This window comes from Phyllostomus hastatus, unplaced genomic scaffold (genome assembly GCF_019186645.2).
Source record: "Phyllostomus hastatus isolate PE091 unplaced genomic scaffold, TTU_PhHast_1.1 phas_scaffold_501, whole genome shotgun sequence".
Lineage (NCBI taxonomy): Eukaryota > Metazoa > Chordata > Mammalia > Chiroptera > Phyllostomidae > Phyllostomus > Phyllostomus hastatus.
In genome coordinates, this window is record NW_025334033.1 from 22,497,866 (window position 1) to 22,514,275 (window position 16,410).

Sequence of the window (16,410 nt, forward strand, 5' to 3'; positions counted from 1 at the left end):
AAATTATTTACCAAAAGTGAGTATTTTAGCAGCCCTGCTTTGCCAGGCGCTCAGCACAAACTTAGTTTATTTGTTGAGTGGTCAAGCCCTATTTAGACATTGTGTCCACTCCCCAAGCCTGTTGTTTCTGGGGCATGTGTCTGAAGGGTTAGCTTTTCCCTGACATGTCACATCTGAGAGTCAGGGACACCACACTTCTCTGTGGGTAGGGTAGGCATGCCGAAGGTGGGACTAGTGGGATGTGTGGGGAAGGCCGGAGTTTGGCTGAGATAGTGAAGCTGGCCTAGAGAAAGGGAATGCCAGAGGTTAGGCAGGAAGTGGAGAAAAGGGTGGAGAGTGGAAAGAGAAAAGGAAGGAAGGAAGGGGAAAAAAGACAGGAGAGAGTGACCTTTTGCAGGTGACAGCTGACTCCTGGGGGAGGGGTGGTAGCTGAGGGCCAAGGTTGGGACTGATTTCTGGAAAATGGCTCTCTAGCTGCATGTGAGTTTGCAGAACACTGGCAACTTGCCAAGATGGTGGGACGTATTAGCACCCTGTACCCACGCTAGGTGCTGAGATTCTCCAGGCTGATGGTGGAGGGAGGGGGATGACAATGGGAGCAAGCTCCACATCTGGGCTTTCTTCTGAGAAGAGGTCTCCTTACCCCTGATGTCTGCAGCTTCAGCTCCTCCCCTGACAAGGTGAAGTTTAACCAGAGTGAGACCTGCATTAAATTCAGTGCCGTGGAGCTTCAGGGCTTGCTGCAGGTTCCCCTGTTAGGGAATGTCTTTATTTGGGAAGGACTTGAACACCTAAGGAGTCAATTACCATTTCACCTGTAGCCCTTGGGAAAACAGAATCCTATCTTTTATTGAAGAGAAGATAAATGACGTGGTTAAGACCATCAGTATTGGTTCTGTAACGGAACACAGGTCCAGCTGCCTGCCGCTACGAAAGTCAGTACTCGAGAGGCAGGTGCTGATGTCAAGGAAAGTGGCTCATTTGCAGATGCCGGCCATCTAGAAGATGAGGGACTCACGTCTCAAAGCCCATCTCCACCTCTTGCTGGAGGCAAAGGTGCTTTATAAGGAGGGAGAGGGGAACAGAGCAGAGAGATCAAGGGAGGGGGTTGCAGAGTTCTTTACGTGCAGGCGTGCACAATCCGTTCTGATAAGGCAGGTGATGGTCCCGTGTGCATCATCCTGGTTTAGTCATCCTGGATTTATATCATCATGACTTCATGTCATCCTGGCTCCATGGTTGAAGGTCACCAAATCACCCAGAGCTGAGATGTGTGAAGGTCAGGACCCGTATCTTTTGAAACTAGTTCCTAAGATTATTATACAACCATGCTGTTCCTCTACAAGCTACATATCAGTCAGAGTCAGCACTGACAGAAACAACACCAAAAGAAGGGAGGGGTGGGTTCCAGTTTCCCACCGTTATAGCTGGAGGTGGTGGTAGTGAAGGTCAGGCAACGTGGGCCTGTTCTAGAACTTGGGAGGATGTTCTCTATATTACCACTCTCCTCCAAGAGCAGAAGGTGAATATTAACACAAATGCTCCCAAAGCGTGACAGATTGCCTTGCAGGATAAAGAAGCAAGTGAGCAAGTAGGGGGAGGGGCTGGTTTGGGCTGGGAGACTATCTTACAGAGACTCTGTCCCTGCAGTGATTAAGAATATAGGTTTTCACACACACAAAAAGATATAGGTTTTCATTTATTTTGTTTTTTAGATTCAATTGTTGATAGATATGTATTTATTGCCATTTTATTGTTCATATTTTTACCTTTTTTCTTCTTCTTAAAGAAGACCCTGAAACAGACTCATAGATACAGAGAATGTGTGGTGGTTACCGGGTGGGAGCAGAGCTGTGGGAATGGGCGAAAAAGGTGAAGGAGTTGAAAAGCACAAGTTGGCAGTTGGTAGCAGCAGAACAGTCGCAGGGATGTGAAGTACAGCACAGGGAATGCAGTCAGTAATATTCTGATAACTGTGTGTGGTGACAGCTGGGTATGAGATTTGTTGGGATGATCACTTTGAAAATTATATGTCTAATCACCTGAAAGTGATATAATATTGTATGTCAACTGTAATTGAAAAATAAAAAATTATTAAAAAAAGAATATAGGTTTTACAGTCAGACAGACCTGGGGTCTGAGTCTTGCCTCTCTTTCTGGTTGTGGGCAGCGGCTTGTCTTTTCCAGACTCAGTCTCCTCTTCTGTAAAAGGCTGATAATCACAATTCTTATTCTTAGGGCTTTTGTGAGGAGTAATAAGAAAAACCCATACTAAGTGTTAAGTGCAGTGTCTGGCATATGCATAGTAGGGGCTCAAAAATCAGGGGCTCTGACTTTCATGTTGTTAATAGACTTGCTTAAGTGTCTGCCCAGAGTCAGCATTTTTTTTAAGTTCGATCTGTTTTATAGCTTATCTTCTCTGTACCCTTGTAATTCAGAGTTCCCCACTCTTCCCCTGATTTCCCTGTGGAGCCCCCAGAGGGGTGTATGGGTAGAGGCTGGGGGCAGGGAGAGGCGGGGTGGTAAGGCCGGCCCTCCCTGCCAGAATCAATGTAATGCAAAGTGTTTCCTGAATCCTGATGGCTTTTTCTGTAGTGATTGAAAATTTATTGTTCTTTCCCTAAATCTTCTTTTCCATTTAGCCTAGAGAAATGTTTCCCTTATTTAGCTGAGATTAGGGTACCGACTGACTGCTCTTCCCCCTTCAGGGATAAATCTTTGCAAGTGGGAATTGTGCCAAATCTGTCACACACTATGTGAACAGCGTGTCCACAGGCATGAAGGGAGGCAGTGTTTGTGTCCTGCTTGCACTGAGTTTTGGATTTCACTCAAAGACAAATTGTGTGCCTTTGAATGGCCTCTCTACTATGTACAATAATTTTCAGTTTCTCTTTTTGAGCATTGTATTCAGAGCACTTTTCTTTGGTCAGTAACAGTCTTTTAAGGAGTATGTTCTCCCAGGGACCCTTCCACAGATTAGATAATATTCTACACCTAGATCTGGGTGGTGGTTTCAGCAGGTGATCAGGTACATACAAATGTAAGAAATTATTGGGCAGTGTATACTTATGATTTTGTTTACCTCAATTTAGAAAAATACTGAATTTTAAAAAAGATTTTATTTATTTTTCTAGACAGATGGGAAAGGAGGGAGAAAGAGAGGGAGAGAAACATCAATGTGTGGTTGCCTCTCATGTGCTCCCTTCTGGGGATCTGGCCCACAACCCAGGCATGTGCCTTGATTGGGAATTGAACCAGAGACCCTTTGGTTTACAGGCTGGTGCTCATCTACTGAGCCACACCAGCCAGGGCTTGATTTTTTAAAGTATGCTATAAATTAGGCCTTGCCTACTTTATGACAGCTTTTTGGGGGGACTGAAGGGGAGGCTCACCTGTGAAAGGTTCATCACTAAACTTCTAGGCAATAGCCTACCACGCGGAGGTAAGGGGTGCATTCTGCTCTGGCTGGGCGGCAAGAATGTGCTTTTGCTGTACTTACTGAGAGAGGATAACAGCACCTCATCCAAAGCTGGTCTTCCTTCATGACTCTGACTATGTCTATGGGGACACATTCTTCCTGTCGAGGCGGACCGCTCCCACCTCTTGGGTCTGTTCCTTGGTGTATCACAGCATACAGCTTCAGACATTGTGGGACTTGACTTTCCAAAGGTTTGCTTTTAATAATTTGGCAGAAAAGAGGTTTGGCATCTATACAGTGAGTAAGAGTTTATTAGGGGAGTGTTTCTGAGAATAAAGATGAGGCACAGAAGTGCTTAGAGGAGGGCCTAAAGTAAAACAATCTCCTCTCAGTGAGCAGGATTTGGTCAACTTCGTTTTAAGGAAATTTATTACACAAACATTGATAATGTATTTCTAGCATAATTTTGGTTATGAGGGGCACTACGCTTTTATTACCATTTCCCACTCTCTCCAAAGAAGTAATTGTCCAGATTCTATATTGCTTTTTGGGTAAACTTCTAATTTACATATAAACAACAAAGTTTACAAATCTTAATGCACAGTTTGATGTGTGTATTAGTTTTCCATTGCTCCTATAACAAATCACCACAGTTAGTGGCTTAAAACAATGCAAATTTGTTATCTTATTATTCTGGAGGTCAGAAATTCTAAAATCAATGGGCTGGTGGGGCTGGGTTCCTTTTGGAAGCTCAAGAGGAGAACCATTTCCCAGCCTTTTTTTTGATTTCTTGAGACTGCCTAAATTCCTTGACTCATGGCCCACTCCCCAGCTTTAAAGCATGTAGCATCTTCCAGTCTCTGTCTCTCTCTGACTCTAAGCTTCCTTCCAATAAGGGCCCAGCTGGATAATCCAGGGCGATTTCCCCATTAACTTCATCACATCTGCGAAGTTCCCTTTTCCATGTAAGGCAACGCGTTCAGAGGTGTCCAGGAGTAGGATGTGGACATAGTTGGGAGCCATTGTTCTTCCTACCACAGCACAGTGTTACGTGGGAACATGCCTGTGTAAGCAGCCCCCAGCTTAGTGTACAGGCTAACTTCCAGAGCCTCTTTGTTGATGATAGAGAAAATCATCAAGAATTTTGCTGTGTCACAGGCCACTGATTTAAAGCATTGATTATCATTATTTGGAACTGTAAATTTCACAAAACATCTGAGTCTAGGCTGACAGAATATTTGAATGGCTTTATCTGAGATGTTTGGCTCTAATTCATAAATATACCTATAAACGCACCAATAAATTTGGCATTTTTGAGCTTTGTTTGGACTCTGGTGAGTGGGTGTGTAAAACCCATGGGATGTTTTATATGGACTTGAACTCACTAGTGCTGGAATTGATAGAGATACACAGTCTCTGTCCAACTTGGTTTAATCCATTGATGAAAATAGTGTCTGTGTGTTTTAGGAACGCCATCAGCTGCAACTACAGCTCCTGGAGCATGAAACTGAAATGTCAGGGGAAATAACTGATTCTGACAACGAAAGGTAAGATGCAACACCCTTTATCTTGTAATGGAATTTGATGGTGGGCATGCCGTGTGTTTGGGGACTCACTTGGCCCTTTCATTTTTCACTCCTCTGGTCATCTCTTCCTGCAGACTTACACGTGCAGAAACGTTGCTTGAGCACTTCCAGTATGGAGGCTGGTTTCTTTAGGAGCTTAGCAGCCATGTCCCATGGCCTGTGGCTGGTTGTTAGTGCAGTGGGACACAGTTCCATTTTGCAATGTCACAAGTGCAAAAGTTCAGTCTATCAAGGTTCTCCGTAACCTTGAACTCCACAGGATGCACCTTGTGGATGAGACACATCAACTATGATTAATATTGTTGTCACGGAAACTAATTTTAAAATATCTTTCTTTGTTTCCAAACATTGCTTGGTCAAACATCACCTTGTCCCCTGTCTCTGAGCATATAAAGCCTGGTGTGGAAAATGTGGAAGCAGTTCACAGTCTGGTCTCTTCTAGATCGAAAGGCCGAGAGGCCATGCATAGCCCTCTGGTGAAGGAGAACAAGGTTGGGATGAAGTTACTTAACCTCCCTGGGATTCTTTGCCTATCTGGAAAATGGGAATTCTTTTCTTTGTTAAAGGAGGAGGAGATTGTGATGATTATAACAGCGCTCATCTCACATCGCACAGCGCTACTATGAGGGAACTGTTGGGTGTATTGCTGGCCACATATCATTTGCTGAAAAAAAAATATCTCTTTTCCTTCCTCTTATGCAATTTCAGTGTTTGTGACGTTATAGACATCTTCCCTGGTCTTTAGGTGGTGCTGAGGAGGGGCCTGGCAGAGGTGGGACGTGGTAAGCTCGCCACCACACCCTTGACCCTGTGCTCCGGTCCAGAGGCCAAAGAACTGGAGAGTCCCTCTGCTGCTTCTTTTGGTTTCTTTGAAACCAGCAAAGTCAGAGAATAATTTTTGCTTTTTTAAAACCAAAGTGTGAAATGTTTTAGGATGTGGTTTGCTCCATTCTGATGCAGGGAGGTCTTTCAACATGTTTCCCATTTTCCCAAAGTAATCATATATAGAGCAGTGATAATTCCAGACTTCCCAGGACTCTGCTGGGAGCTCTGCTTTTAGATATTTTGTTGTGTTGCTAGATGCCCCTCCTCCTCTGCTCTCCTAATCAAGATAATTCACTTGATGTTCCAATATTGTAGTCACTACAAAACAGAGAACCTTCCATACCTGCACGCGGTACCAACAAATACTCTCTCAGTGCCTGGGCAGTATAGTAACTGGCCTTACACAGGGTAAAACTTACAAGTGGAAACTTGAAAAAGAGTCCTGTATTTGTTCTATGGCAGGCTGGCTGAGGAGTAGTCACATAGGATACACACACGTTAAAGAGTGCCTCTTGCAGTTCCCTTCCTTGCTCTCAGCAACAATCCTTTCAAGCAGTGACTTCCTGTGCTGGTGCTGCTGCTTTGGTACAGGACTCAGTTGCTGTCTCTTCTATCTGTGTTAGGTATCAGCAGCTGGAGGAGGCGTCTGCCAGCCTCCGGGAACGGATCAGACATCTAGATGACATGGTGCATTGCCAGCAGAAAAAGGTCAAGCAGATGGTTGAGGAGGTAAGCCTTGTCAAAGGTCCTGGGCCTGGGGTTGCTCCCTCAGCCCTAGAGCCAGATCTGAGTCTCAGCTCAGTTTTCTGTGGCTCACAGTAAGCTTGCTCAGGTCACTACCATCTGGGCCCAGAGGGGAATTTTCTCAGATGTCCCCCATGGTGACTGTCCCTCTAAAAGGGAGCCTTCTCCAGATCAAAAGTTGGAGTTAAGAAAGCTGTGAGGTGCACTACACAGCTCACCCACTTTCAAAGGAGAGCGATGCCCTGTGCCCTCCATAGGTGCCTACAGCTCCAGGACGGAAGGGAAGTTCAACAGGGAAAGTTCAGTTCAGCTCTGGCCTCTGTGCTCCCCACTGCCCGCCTCTCCCCTAGCTACTGCTCACCCTTTCATTTCCGGGTGTTTCTCTTTCATTCCCTTTTCCTGTCTGCCGCTCTGCCTTTCTTCTGCCTTCTCTCATTCTCTCCTCCTCCTCCTATTATTCATCTTTTCACTTTTCTACCACCCTTCCTCTCCTTAACTGTTTATGTAGTATGAAACCAAGTGTGTAACCTGCTATGTAGGCTGGGCATAGTTTACTGTTCTATTTTCTAAATTAAAAAAAAAAACAGGTAAGTTGAGTATTTACATTTCTCTAAGAGGAAAAAATTATTTTAACCTGTGTTAATGTAATCTCTCTCTCATGATGATTGCCCGATAGAAGAAGGTTCACGCTGCTATAAAGCTGATAACATATTATCGTCTTTTTTGCTTGCTCAATAAAGAAATCAGTCAGATGAAAGAGCAGTCAGTACTAACAAGGCTGTAAGAATTCTCTAGGATCTAATTCTCCAACTCCCAAAGGAAAACATTTTCAATTTAATTAAACATTTGGTTGCTAGTGGAAAAAAATGAAAAACAACCCCCCAATTACCTTATATAAAGCAGTACTCTGAAAAGTTACCACTCTTATTAATGAGTTACTAAAATTAAAAGTATATCTACTAATAAATAACTTGCACACAGGACACATATAGAAGTTTAAAGGTATATCTCTTAGTGTAAAATAATTTTATTATTATAAAATGTTGGAGATACTAGAGTGGGATTAAAGTCAGGGAATTGTGAGGATGGGGAGGGTCACTTTCTTTCTTGTGTGTAGGATAAGCATATATACATGAGATAAAATCTGCTTCCCTAAGAGGAATCCAGTCACACGGTGTGGAGTCCTGTGAGTATTATGCTGGGTTCTGTGCAAGCCTCGGGGAGCAGGAGAAAAAGGGAAAGGGCAGCAGAGGTTCGGGTGAGGAACCCAGGCAGCACCTTCGCAGTCCCTTTGCACGCCTGTGCGGGAGTGCTGCCAGCAACGGTGACAGGTAGATCCTGCCCAATTTCGACACCGGCTCGGTGCCAGGAGTGTGTTTCCCTTGGGAAAGCATCGTGTTGTCACAATCAGCATGTCAGGGAGCCATGGCTACCAGAACATAGCTTTCCTATTTCTGAATTTCACACGCGTGAAGTCTAGGGTAGGGCTAGTCTTTCCTGCCTGTGGCTCCTTGAATGCCGCACACTGCACTTCCCCCACCTCACCACAGGGTGGTGGTCTGTATTGTTTTCCTAGCTGATGTTCGAGAACCAGGGACCAAAACCTCAGACTGGTTGGCTTCTGATTCCGTTGTTATCTGTAATGTTTACAACTGGCATGGAAATCAGAGATACTTTTTTAAAAGACATTTTCAAAGCAGTTTAGGATTCTCTGTTTTCTAATTTACTTCTGGAACATAATGGACCTACCGATTTGAAGGGAGTGGGGGAAATCTACATCTGAAAATAAGGAAGCATGTAAAGATCACTGCCCATGCCTCGCTTTTCTACCTGTGACTGAATGTCTGTCTCCCCGGTGAGCTTCTCTAAGTGCCGATGATGCGCCTGGAAAACCCAGGCATTGGAAGGAAATCACAGGCTGAAATTTAGGGTGGCACCATCAGGGGCCTGCTGGATTTCAACAGTGGATAGAGACTTAGAGAAAGAGACTTTTTATTCTGAATTTGAAATCTAAATCAGATAGTAAAAATTAATGTGTTTGTCCAGTACACTGTGTCAACTTATACAACAAAAGGGTGGTTTAACACCTTAATTGCTGTAGCCATTTATGTGAATACTTTTTTTTTTACCAGTTAGAAACATGGAAAAAGGGATATTGACAAGTAAGCACAGTCAGAAGAGTAGGATCAGGTTGGAAAGGAGTTGAGGACTTAAGCAATTCAGGGAATGGTTGAAGGCCTTGGGGAAGAGATGGCCAAGGAGAGCCGTGAGAGCTGAGGTAACTCTTAGGTAACAGTCATTGAGAAGAGGGAGTATGTTTTGGTTTTGTGTTGCAATGCAAGGCCAGTCTGGAACCACTGGGTGGCACTTGCAAAAAAGAAAATATCAGCTCTTGGTTCAACATAATGAAAACATTTCTAACACTGGCTGCCGTGAGAAGGTATTTAGCTTTTCACTCTGGGTGTATCCTTTTTGAGATAAGAAATTGAGGTAGAAGCTTCTCATAAATAAAGAATTCTGTCTTGCTTACTAGGCTGCACCTGTGTTATGATCTCAGCACTATTATTACTTTTCACAATGACCCAAATCAGCAAAACTATAACTAAATCACTTTAGGACTTTTGGACCAAATCTTGAAAAACCAGACTACTGAACTAGTTACTTGTGAATTAGTTAACCTTGAACTGTGACTTTAGAAGAGAAATATATTTTTATTCATGAACTCTAGCTGCCCAGATATTAAGACAAATTTGACCTAGAAACAGAGGCAGCAAATGTTAGGGACAGTTTTCCTTCCCCCTCAGGAAGCCCGAAAGCTTGTTAGTGTGATAGCTTCCCATTCGCCAACAATGGGAATCCAGTCCCCATCATTTTAGTCCCAATGTCTATGAAGAAACTCAGTTTACTAAAGTGATGTGCTGCTTTTTTCAGTTCATCCGGGTATTATTACTGAGGTTCTTGGAATCCTTAAATGTTAAGTAATATATTTCCTTTCACCTCAGCAGAGTGTAATTTCTTAATAACAATAATAATAATTTGAATAAAATGTGACCAGCCTAGGTTTTATAATCCATAGCTCAATAATGACTTGATTTTCATTCTGTGGTACAGAATATTTCAGTAAGGACTTGGGTGTGTAAGAAAACCTTTTTGAAATGAAGGATTAATGTGTATGTAATGGGGTCAAGTTCACTGGAAAAGACAACTCAATGAATTTTGTGTGAGGTATGGGACCAAATACTCTCCCTAGGCTAGATCTTTATTCTGAATGAAGTCTCCTTTAAGAATGGATGTCAGGGACTGGTTGTCTCCCTCCATCGCTTGTTCTTCTAACTGGTTCTAGCTCTGACAAACAAACAAACAAACAACAACAAAAAAAACCACAAGCCTCACATAAGGTCCTTTAGACTTTCAAGGGTTTGCCAGAAAACCTAGAGGGACTGAAAAAAAGAGCACCTGTGGGGAATTTCACTCATTCACCATTCCCCAGCCGTCCACCTGCACTTCGCCCATGCAGGGCCGGTGCACGGTGGGGAGCAGTGCAGAGGGGCTCTGGATCTTCCTGGCTGGAGTCCGTTATTCTTGTGCTTGGGTTTCATGCTCTTCTCAAAAAGCCGCCCTGGATTAGGTCCTTTGCCTGAAGCAGGCTGCATTCTTGAGTTTGCCAGTAAAGGAACCAGGGGCTCACGGAGGAACTGAGTCCAGAGCAGTGAACACCCTGACACATCTGTAAGTGTTGTGTCTTCAGTCAGCAGGGACATTTCATGCCTCTTTGCCTGCACTCACCAAGGTCCAGTCCCCAGCCAGCCAAAGCAGCTTTTTCGCCAAGGGGGAAATTATCTGGAGGAGAAAACAAATTCTTATTCACCCTTAAAAATGGGTGGATTCACTGTTTTGCCAACCGGCAATGATACTATTCAGCTGAATAAATAGCAATCTAATAAGAGTTCCTTTACCCTTTCACTTCAACTTTAGCATCCTTTTATTTTATCACTTCCTTCTAGTTGCACATTGTGATTGTGACCAGTGACATGTTTCTTCTAACAGAAAGTGTCTGGAGAGGTTGCCTTTCAGTTTCAGAGGAGGCATTATTTTTTTAGAATTTTCTTTTGCAGAAAGCAAATGCACTCCCCAACCCTTTCTATAATATAGACGTTTAATGAGTGCAAAGGTGCAATGAACTGATTTTCTTGTTAGCACTTCTCCATGCAGATGGCTTATTAGAATCACTGGAAATTTAAAAAAAATTCCAGAACCCAGCAGATAAGAGTAGGAGGGAGGGGCTGGGCATGGGGGGATGGTGGTTGGTTTTTTAGGCCCCACAAGATTCCACTCTGCAGCCAGGATTGAGAACTGACGTTCTGTATTCTTAGAACAGTGGTATGTGTTTCCATGCTGGGTTTTCAGGTCTAGGTCCTTAAGAAACCTCTGTGCCTGAGGGGGAAAGCTGGTAGTAAACTTGGGGTAGGAAAGGTTCAGGGGGAGAAATCCAGGGAGACCAGTCAGCAGGGACCAGGAGCACTGAAGTGGGAGGCTGGTCCAAGCGTGTGACCCTCTGAAGGTCCTATCAGCCCCATCCAGACAGCTCACTCTTAATAGCCATGCTGGCCTGGTGGTGTCCAGATGGTAAAATTTCCCAGAGGCTATCCATGTCCATCTAGAGAGAAGTTCTTACTAAGGCAGGAAGATTTAGAGACACTTGTTAAATAGGTAGTAGAGACTTAAAGGGACAGAATCCAATTCCAGTGGAAGCTGAGAACCCACCACTAACAGAGAGACCAAACGTGGTTGCCCTGGATTCTCTTCCCCGAGTGCTTGTGTGTGCACATGTCTGGTTGTGCCCTGGATTAAGTTACTCACTTCTGTCTACACAGAAGCCTTAGTCTTGGCCTCATGAACCTTCCTTAGAAAGAAAAAGACATAATTAATACCTTATTTAAATAATAGTATTAACAATGACCACTTCTCAAGTGCAAGACAGGGCAGAACATTTTTGCAATTCCTAAGAAATGGTTTTGAAAGTATTTAATTATCATCCCTTAGATTTTTTAAGGGTGACTCTCTTGTTAGAATGCAACTGTTTTTGTGGAAACAAACTGGATGGGGGAGGATGGATGATAAGTACCTAACTCTTCTGAGCGTTGAGGTTTGAGTTACTAGTGTCTGGCTCTTGAGCCAGTAGCAAAGCAGGACTTCTCATTTATTTTTTCAAGTCCACATGACTCATCTCCCAGGCCCAGAATCTGTTTGCACCCGTATAGTAGAGGCCCCAGAAAAGTACATCTAGAGAGCCTTCAGTGTATATACAACGCAGGTGTGCCTAGAATGGAGATGAGTGTTGATTTTTTAGAAGCAGACATACCTGCATTTACTAGTTGTGGAACCTTCAAAAAGTTACTAGTTTCTTGTTTGTAAAGCAGGATTAATAACAGTCTGTACCTGAAAGGATGTTTTATTAAGGGTTGAGATGATGTATAGTTGATTCTTGAACAAAGTGCAGGTTACCCCATGCATCAAAAATTCATGTATAACTTCTGACTCCCTCAAAACTTAACTACTAAGAGCCTACTGTTGCCTAGGAGCCTTACCAATAACAGACAATTGATTAACACATATTATGTTATAAGTGTTCACGTGTTATAAGTATTATATGCTGTATTCTTATAATAAACTAAGCTAGAGAAAATAAAACGTTAGTAAAAAATCATAAAGAACAGAAATAACATTTTAAGTATTTATTGAAAACATATCTGCATATAAGTAGACCTGTACAGTTCAAACCTGCGTTGTTCAAGGATCAACTTTAGGAAGTACTTACAGCATATTCCTAGAAACAAAGGAAATACCCAATAAACATTAGTTACTTTTATTATTATTGTTACAGATGAGTGTGTTCCTGCTGTGTAACCCCAAAGTAATGTTAAATGGAATAAAAGCAAACCCACTGGGCTGCTTTTCTCTCCTTCGGGAGTCTTATTGGCCACCTGGGATCTCGGGGTGAGCTTCCCTCCTCCTCCTGTGCTTTGCACTGTGTTCTAGTGTGGCCATCTGTCCTCTGAGTAGAACATTCATACACAAAGCAACTTAAAAAATTAACTCTTTTCCTTCTAAGAATCTTCCATTTTTAATGGGTCTTCCCCCATTTAAATCTTCCATTTGTTAGCACACAGTTTATTTTGAAATTATTATGCAGCGTGCTGAAATGTACAGCACAAAAGCACGTTTTTGCCAAATGCCCTGTGTCTAGAGGATTCAGAGTAACGTCCAACACTGATAATTAGCCACATGGGGGTGGGGGAAGGAGCCGTAGCCCTGAGCCCACAACCCTAATCCACTCATTGAACTGTTTCCAGATCATGTCACATGAGCTCTTCTCCAGATTTAGTCTCCGGCTCTTTGGAAGATGACAAAATGGTAGCCTGCCCTGGGTTGGAAGCGATTCCTTTTATTGTCGTGATTAGAAGAACACTTGTACTCTCTCTGCTGGGAAGAGGTGGCATGTGTCTGATGAGCTGATGAACAAACAGGAAGGACATGCTATTAGAAGGAAAACTTGACCATGTAGGGCTCTTAATTGTGAAAGGACCATTTTTGTGTATCCTCAACTTGTACAGCCTCACACTTCCAGAGTCACAAGAACTCCAAGATCCACAGAGTATTTTTAGAAACTTGGGTTCCTAGACATCAAAGAAGGAGCTGCGATGAAAAACAGCACTAAAATATAATTCAGAAAGTGCCAGGTGGAGGCTGGTCCTAAGATCGTGGACGGTGGAGCCTCACGCGTGGAAACGCTGCCAAGTGCACCCGCTAAGGAGATGGGAACTGGGCTGGAAGACCTCCAGTGCTCCGGGAAGGAGGTGCTCCCCACCAGATCGCACCCCAGAAATTGCAGAAGCGGCTGAGTATCCATGTAGTTTGATTATGTTTGTGTCTGAGAGGTGGCCCCGTGGATGTCTCACTGAATGGAGATCAACAGCACTAGCCAACTTAGCCCTCTTCTCGATTGTTTAAGAAGTTCGGTTGGCTTCTATCACCACAAGCCTTTTGCTTGACCAGACAGTTCAACTAACTTCATGAAAAGGAGAATTATATCTGATGAAGAGAGAAATATATTCATCAAAATATATTGAAGTGAAATACACATACTTCATACCTGCTTTATTTTTCTGCGGGTCTTCTTGAGACAGCCACTGGGGCTGATATCTCCTCAAAATTTAGTGTTGCTGAAATCTAGTTAGTAGTAGCAGTAGCAGCAGGGGTGGTAATAGTCCTTGGGTGGTATTTGCCCATGTAGGCTAGTAGACTGGTCTAATCAAGTGAGTTCATTAAGGGGATAAGACTCAATTAGATGTTGGGTCCTTCTCTGCTCTCACCACTTCTTCCTGGCAAGTGGACAGGCAGATGCTTTCTTGTCAATAGTTGTCTTTGATCTTTCGTTGAGTCGCTTCTGTTCAGCTTAAGTAAATAGGCAGAGAATGAGAAAGGAAGCAGATGAATAATTTTCTGTATTAGTAAGGAACTGTTAATGCAGTTAACCTGTGTTGGTATTCTGTTCAAGTGAAGGTCCCCAGATGCTCTGCTGGGTATCAGACTTCTGCCAGGGAGATGTGAGTCAGATCTGAGAATTGCTAATCTACATGTCTCTAGTGTCGTGACCTACACCATTTATAGGGATACGTATGTTCACTTCCCTCATATTTTTCTAAGTCTCTGGTGGAAAAGTTCCTGGCATTTGTTCTAGTGGAATAGATTTGTTACCCAGCTTCAAAAAAAATGAAATAGTATGCAATGGAAATGTGATAACTTGTAGAGGAAGTGGGCCACCATGTCAGCCACTCTCCCAGGACCTTGTGCTCTCCTCCTGCCCTTGGAGACTCATCCCCCTTTTGGGTGACAGGCAGTGAGTTGAGTACCTGGAGGCCTGATGGGCTTTATTCTGTGGTACAGAGTGTGGGTGAGGTGCCCAGCCTTTCCGCAGGCCCCTGAGAGTGCCTCCAAAATTTTACACCCTTGGCACCTCACGTGCCTCCCTGAGAACTGGCGCTTGGTCTAGGCTAGCTGGCGACCTCCTTGACCAGGGTCCCCACCTGACAGGGCCTCCCTCCCCCTGCTCCTCCCTCCTTGCCTTTGCCTGTGTCCCTCAGTTCACCCTTTCCTGCCAGGATTGGGATACAGTGTGAACTTAACAAATGATGTTGGTGCTGGGTCCATTGACTGCAAAACCAGCATTTATTCTTTACTGCTTCTTTTTTTTTTAATTTGCAACAATTTTAAATACAGAAAATTATAGAGACTGATAAAAACAAAAACCCTGGCACTCACATGTAGAATTGACAGATGTTAACGTTTTGGCATATTTCAGATCTTTTCAAATAAAAGAAAACATTACAGACAAAGAGGAGGCTCTCTTTTTTCTCCTCCCCAGTTCTGATATTTTTCCTCCCTCCCCCTTCCTCCCTCTTCAGAGGCAGTTTGGTCTCTATGCAGACCATGTGTTGATGCTTTTACTACCTACATATTTGTCTATTACGAGTATACAGCTTAGTTTATGTTTAAACATGTATGTAAATTTTTATTCCTAATATGTAAATAAGCAAAGATATATATATTATATAGCAACTTCTTTATGGTGTTACATATAGAATAAATTATTCCTTATAACTGTCTAATTATCCATTATATGAATATATTGTAATGTATCCTATTGATAGACATTTAGTTTTTTTTCTAAATTTTTATTTTTACAAACAATACTAAACATGTCTCAGTGCTTCTCTGACTGGGGACTATACTTAGAGGAGGATGCCAGGGCCTGGGTGTAGGCACAGTTTCACTCTGCTTGATGCTGCCCAGTTGCTCTCCAAAGTACACAGGCACTGCCACTCGTCACGCGTGAGAAGGCCGAGTCTCCACATCCTCCCCACCTCCTGGCACTGGTGGACTGTAATTTTTGCCATTGCGAAATGGTATCTCTTCATTTTGATTTGAATTTGCGTCAGCCTGATTACTGCTCATTAGCCTGTCTTCCTAAGCTTAGGTTATGACTCTTCAGGCCTCCAACCTTAGGAATTGGCTGTTCATATCTTTGTTTATTTTTCTCTTTGGTTGTTTGTCATTTTTTTCCTGTTGATTTGTAGGAACTCTGTATACTATCAATATCATTTATCAAAAAATATTTCAATGCCATTATCTTCTTTGAGTCAATGTTTTTTGTTTGTTTATGATGTCTTGTATATTATAGTTTTTTAATTTTGACATAAAGTTATGAATGTTTTTATGCTGTATTGTGTGTCTTGTTTATTTGTCATGTGGGGTTTTTTGGTAATAGTTTTAGAGCTTTGTTTTTATCTGTAGGTCTTTAATTATAGCCCTCCCCTCCTGTCCTCTGCTCATACCTCCATCCTCCTTCTTACTCTTTCTCCACAGCTCTCTGTCCCGTTAGCGTGTCCTATATCCTACACTTACCTGTTCTGCTTATTTATGAGTTTTCTATTACCTTCCACCAGAATGTGAGCTCCCTGCGGGCAGTGGCTTTTGTTTGTTTGTTCCCAGCTGTGTCTCTAACACCTGGAATAGTCACTGGCATATAGGTGGCGCTGAATAAATGTTTGTTGAACAAATAATAATCCCTGTGGAATTTACTTTTTGTATACATGATATGAATAGGGCTGCACTTTTGGGGGCGGGGTGGGAGATCATGGAAGGATGTTTTTCTCACAGCATCGATTGAATGGTCTTTCCTTGCCCCTGATTTTTTTTTCGTGCCGTCATTATCAGACTGGAGCTGTTTCCCCTGTGCCACTGTCTTTAAATACTTCTGTTCTCCTGGCGCAGTGC

At 43.1% G+C, this 16,410-nt stretch overlaps 1 protein-coding gene across 2 annotated transcripts in view; it reads left to right on the plus strand.

Annotated features, from left to right (window-relative positions):
• Window positions 1-16,410, plus strand: part of LOC123807973 (myocardial zonula adherens protein) — an 88,997-nt gene that overhangs the window by 38,465 nt on the left and 34,122 nt on the right. The window contains exons 9-11 of one of the 2 annotated variants that reach the window (XM_045822106.1): window positions 4,886-4,965; window positions 6,453-6,558; window positions 12,927-16,161. In XM_045822106.1, the coding sequence (XP_045678062.1) occupies window positions 4,886-4,965; window positions 6,453-6,558; window positions 12,927-12,980 (240 nt within the window). In that variant the 3' untranslated portion in view covers window positions 12,981-16,161. Of the gene's footprint in view, window positions 1-4,885; window positions 4,966-6,452; window positions 6,559-12,926; window positions 16,162-16,410 lie in introns of those variants that run through there. The other variant, XM_045822105.1, reaches the window with a different exon arrangement.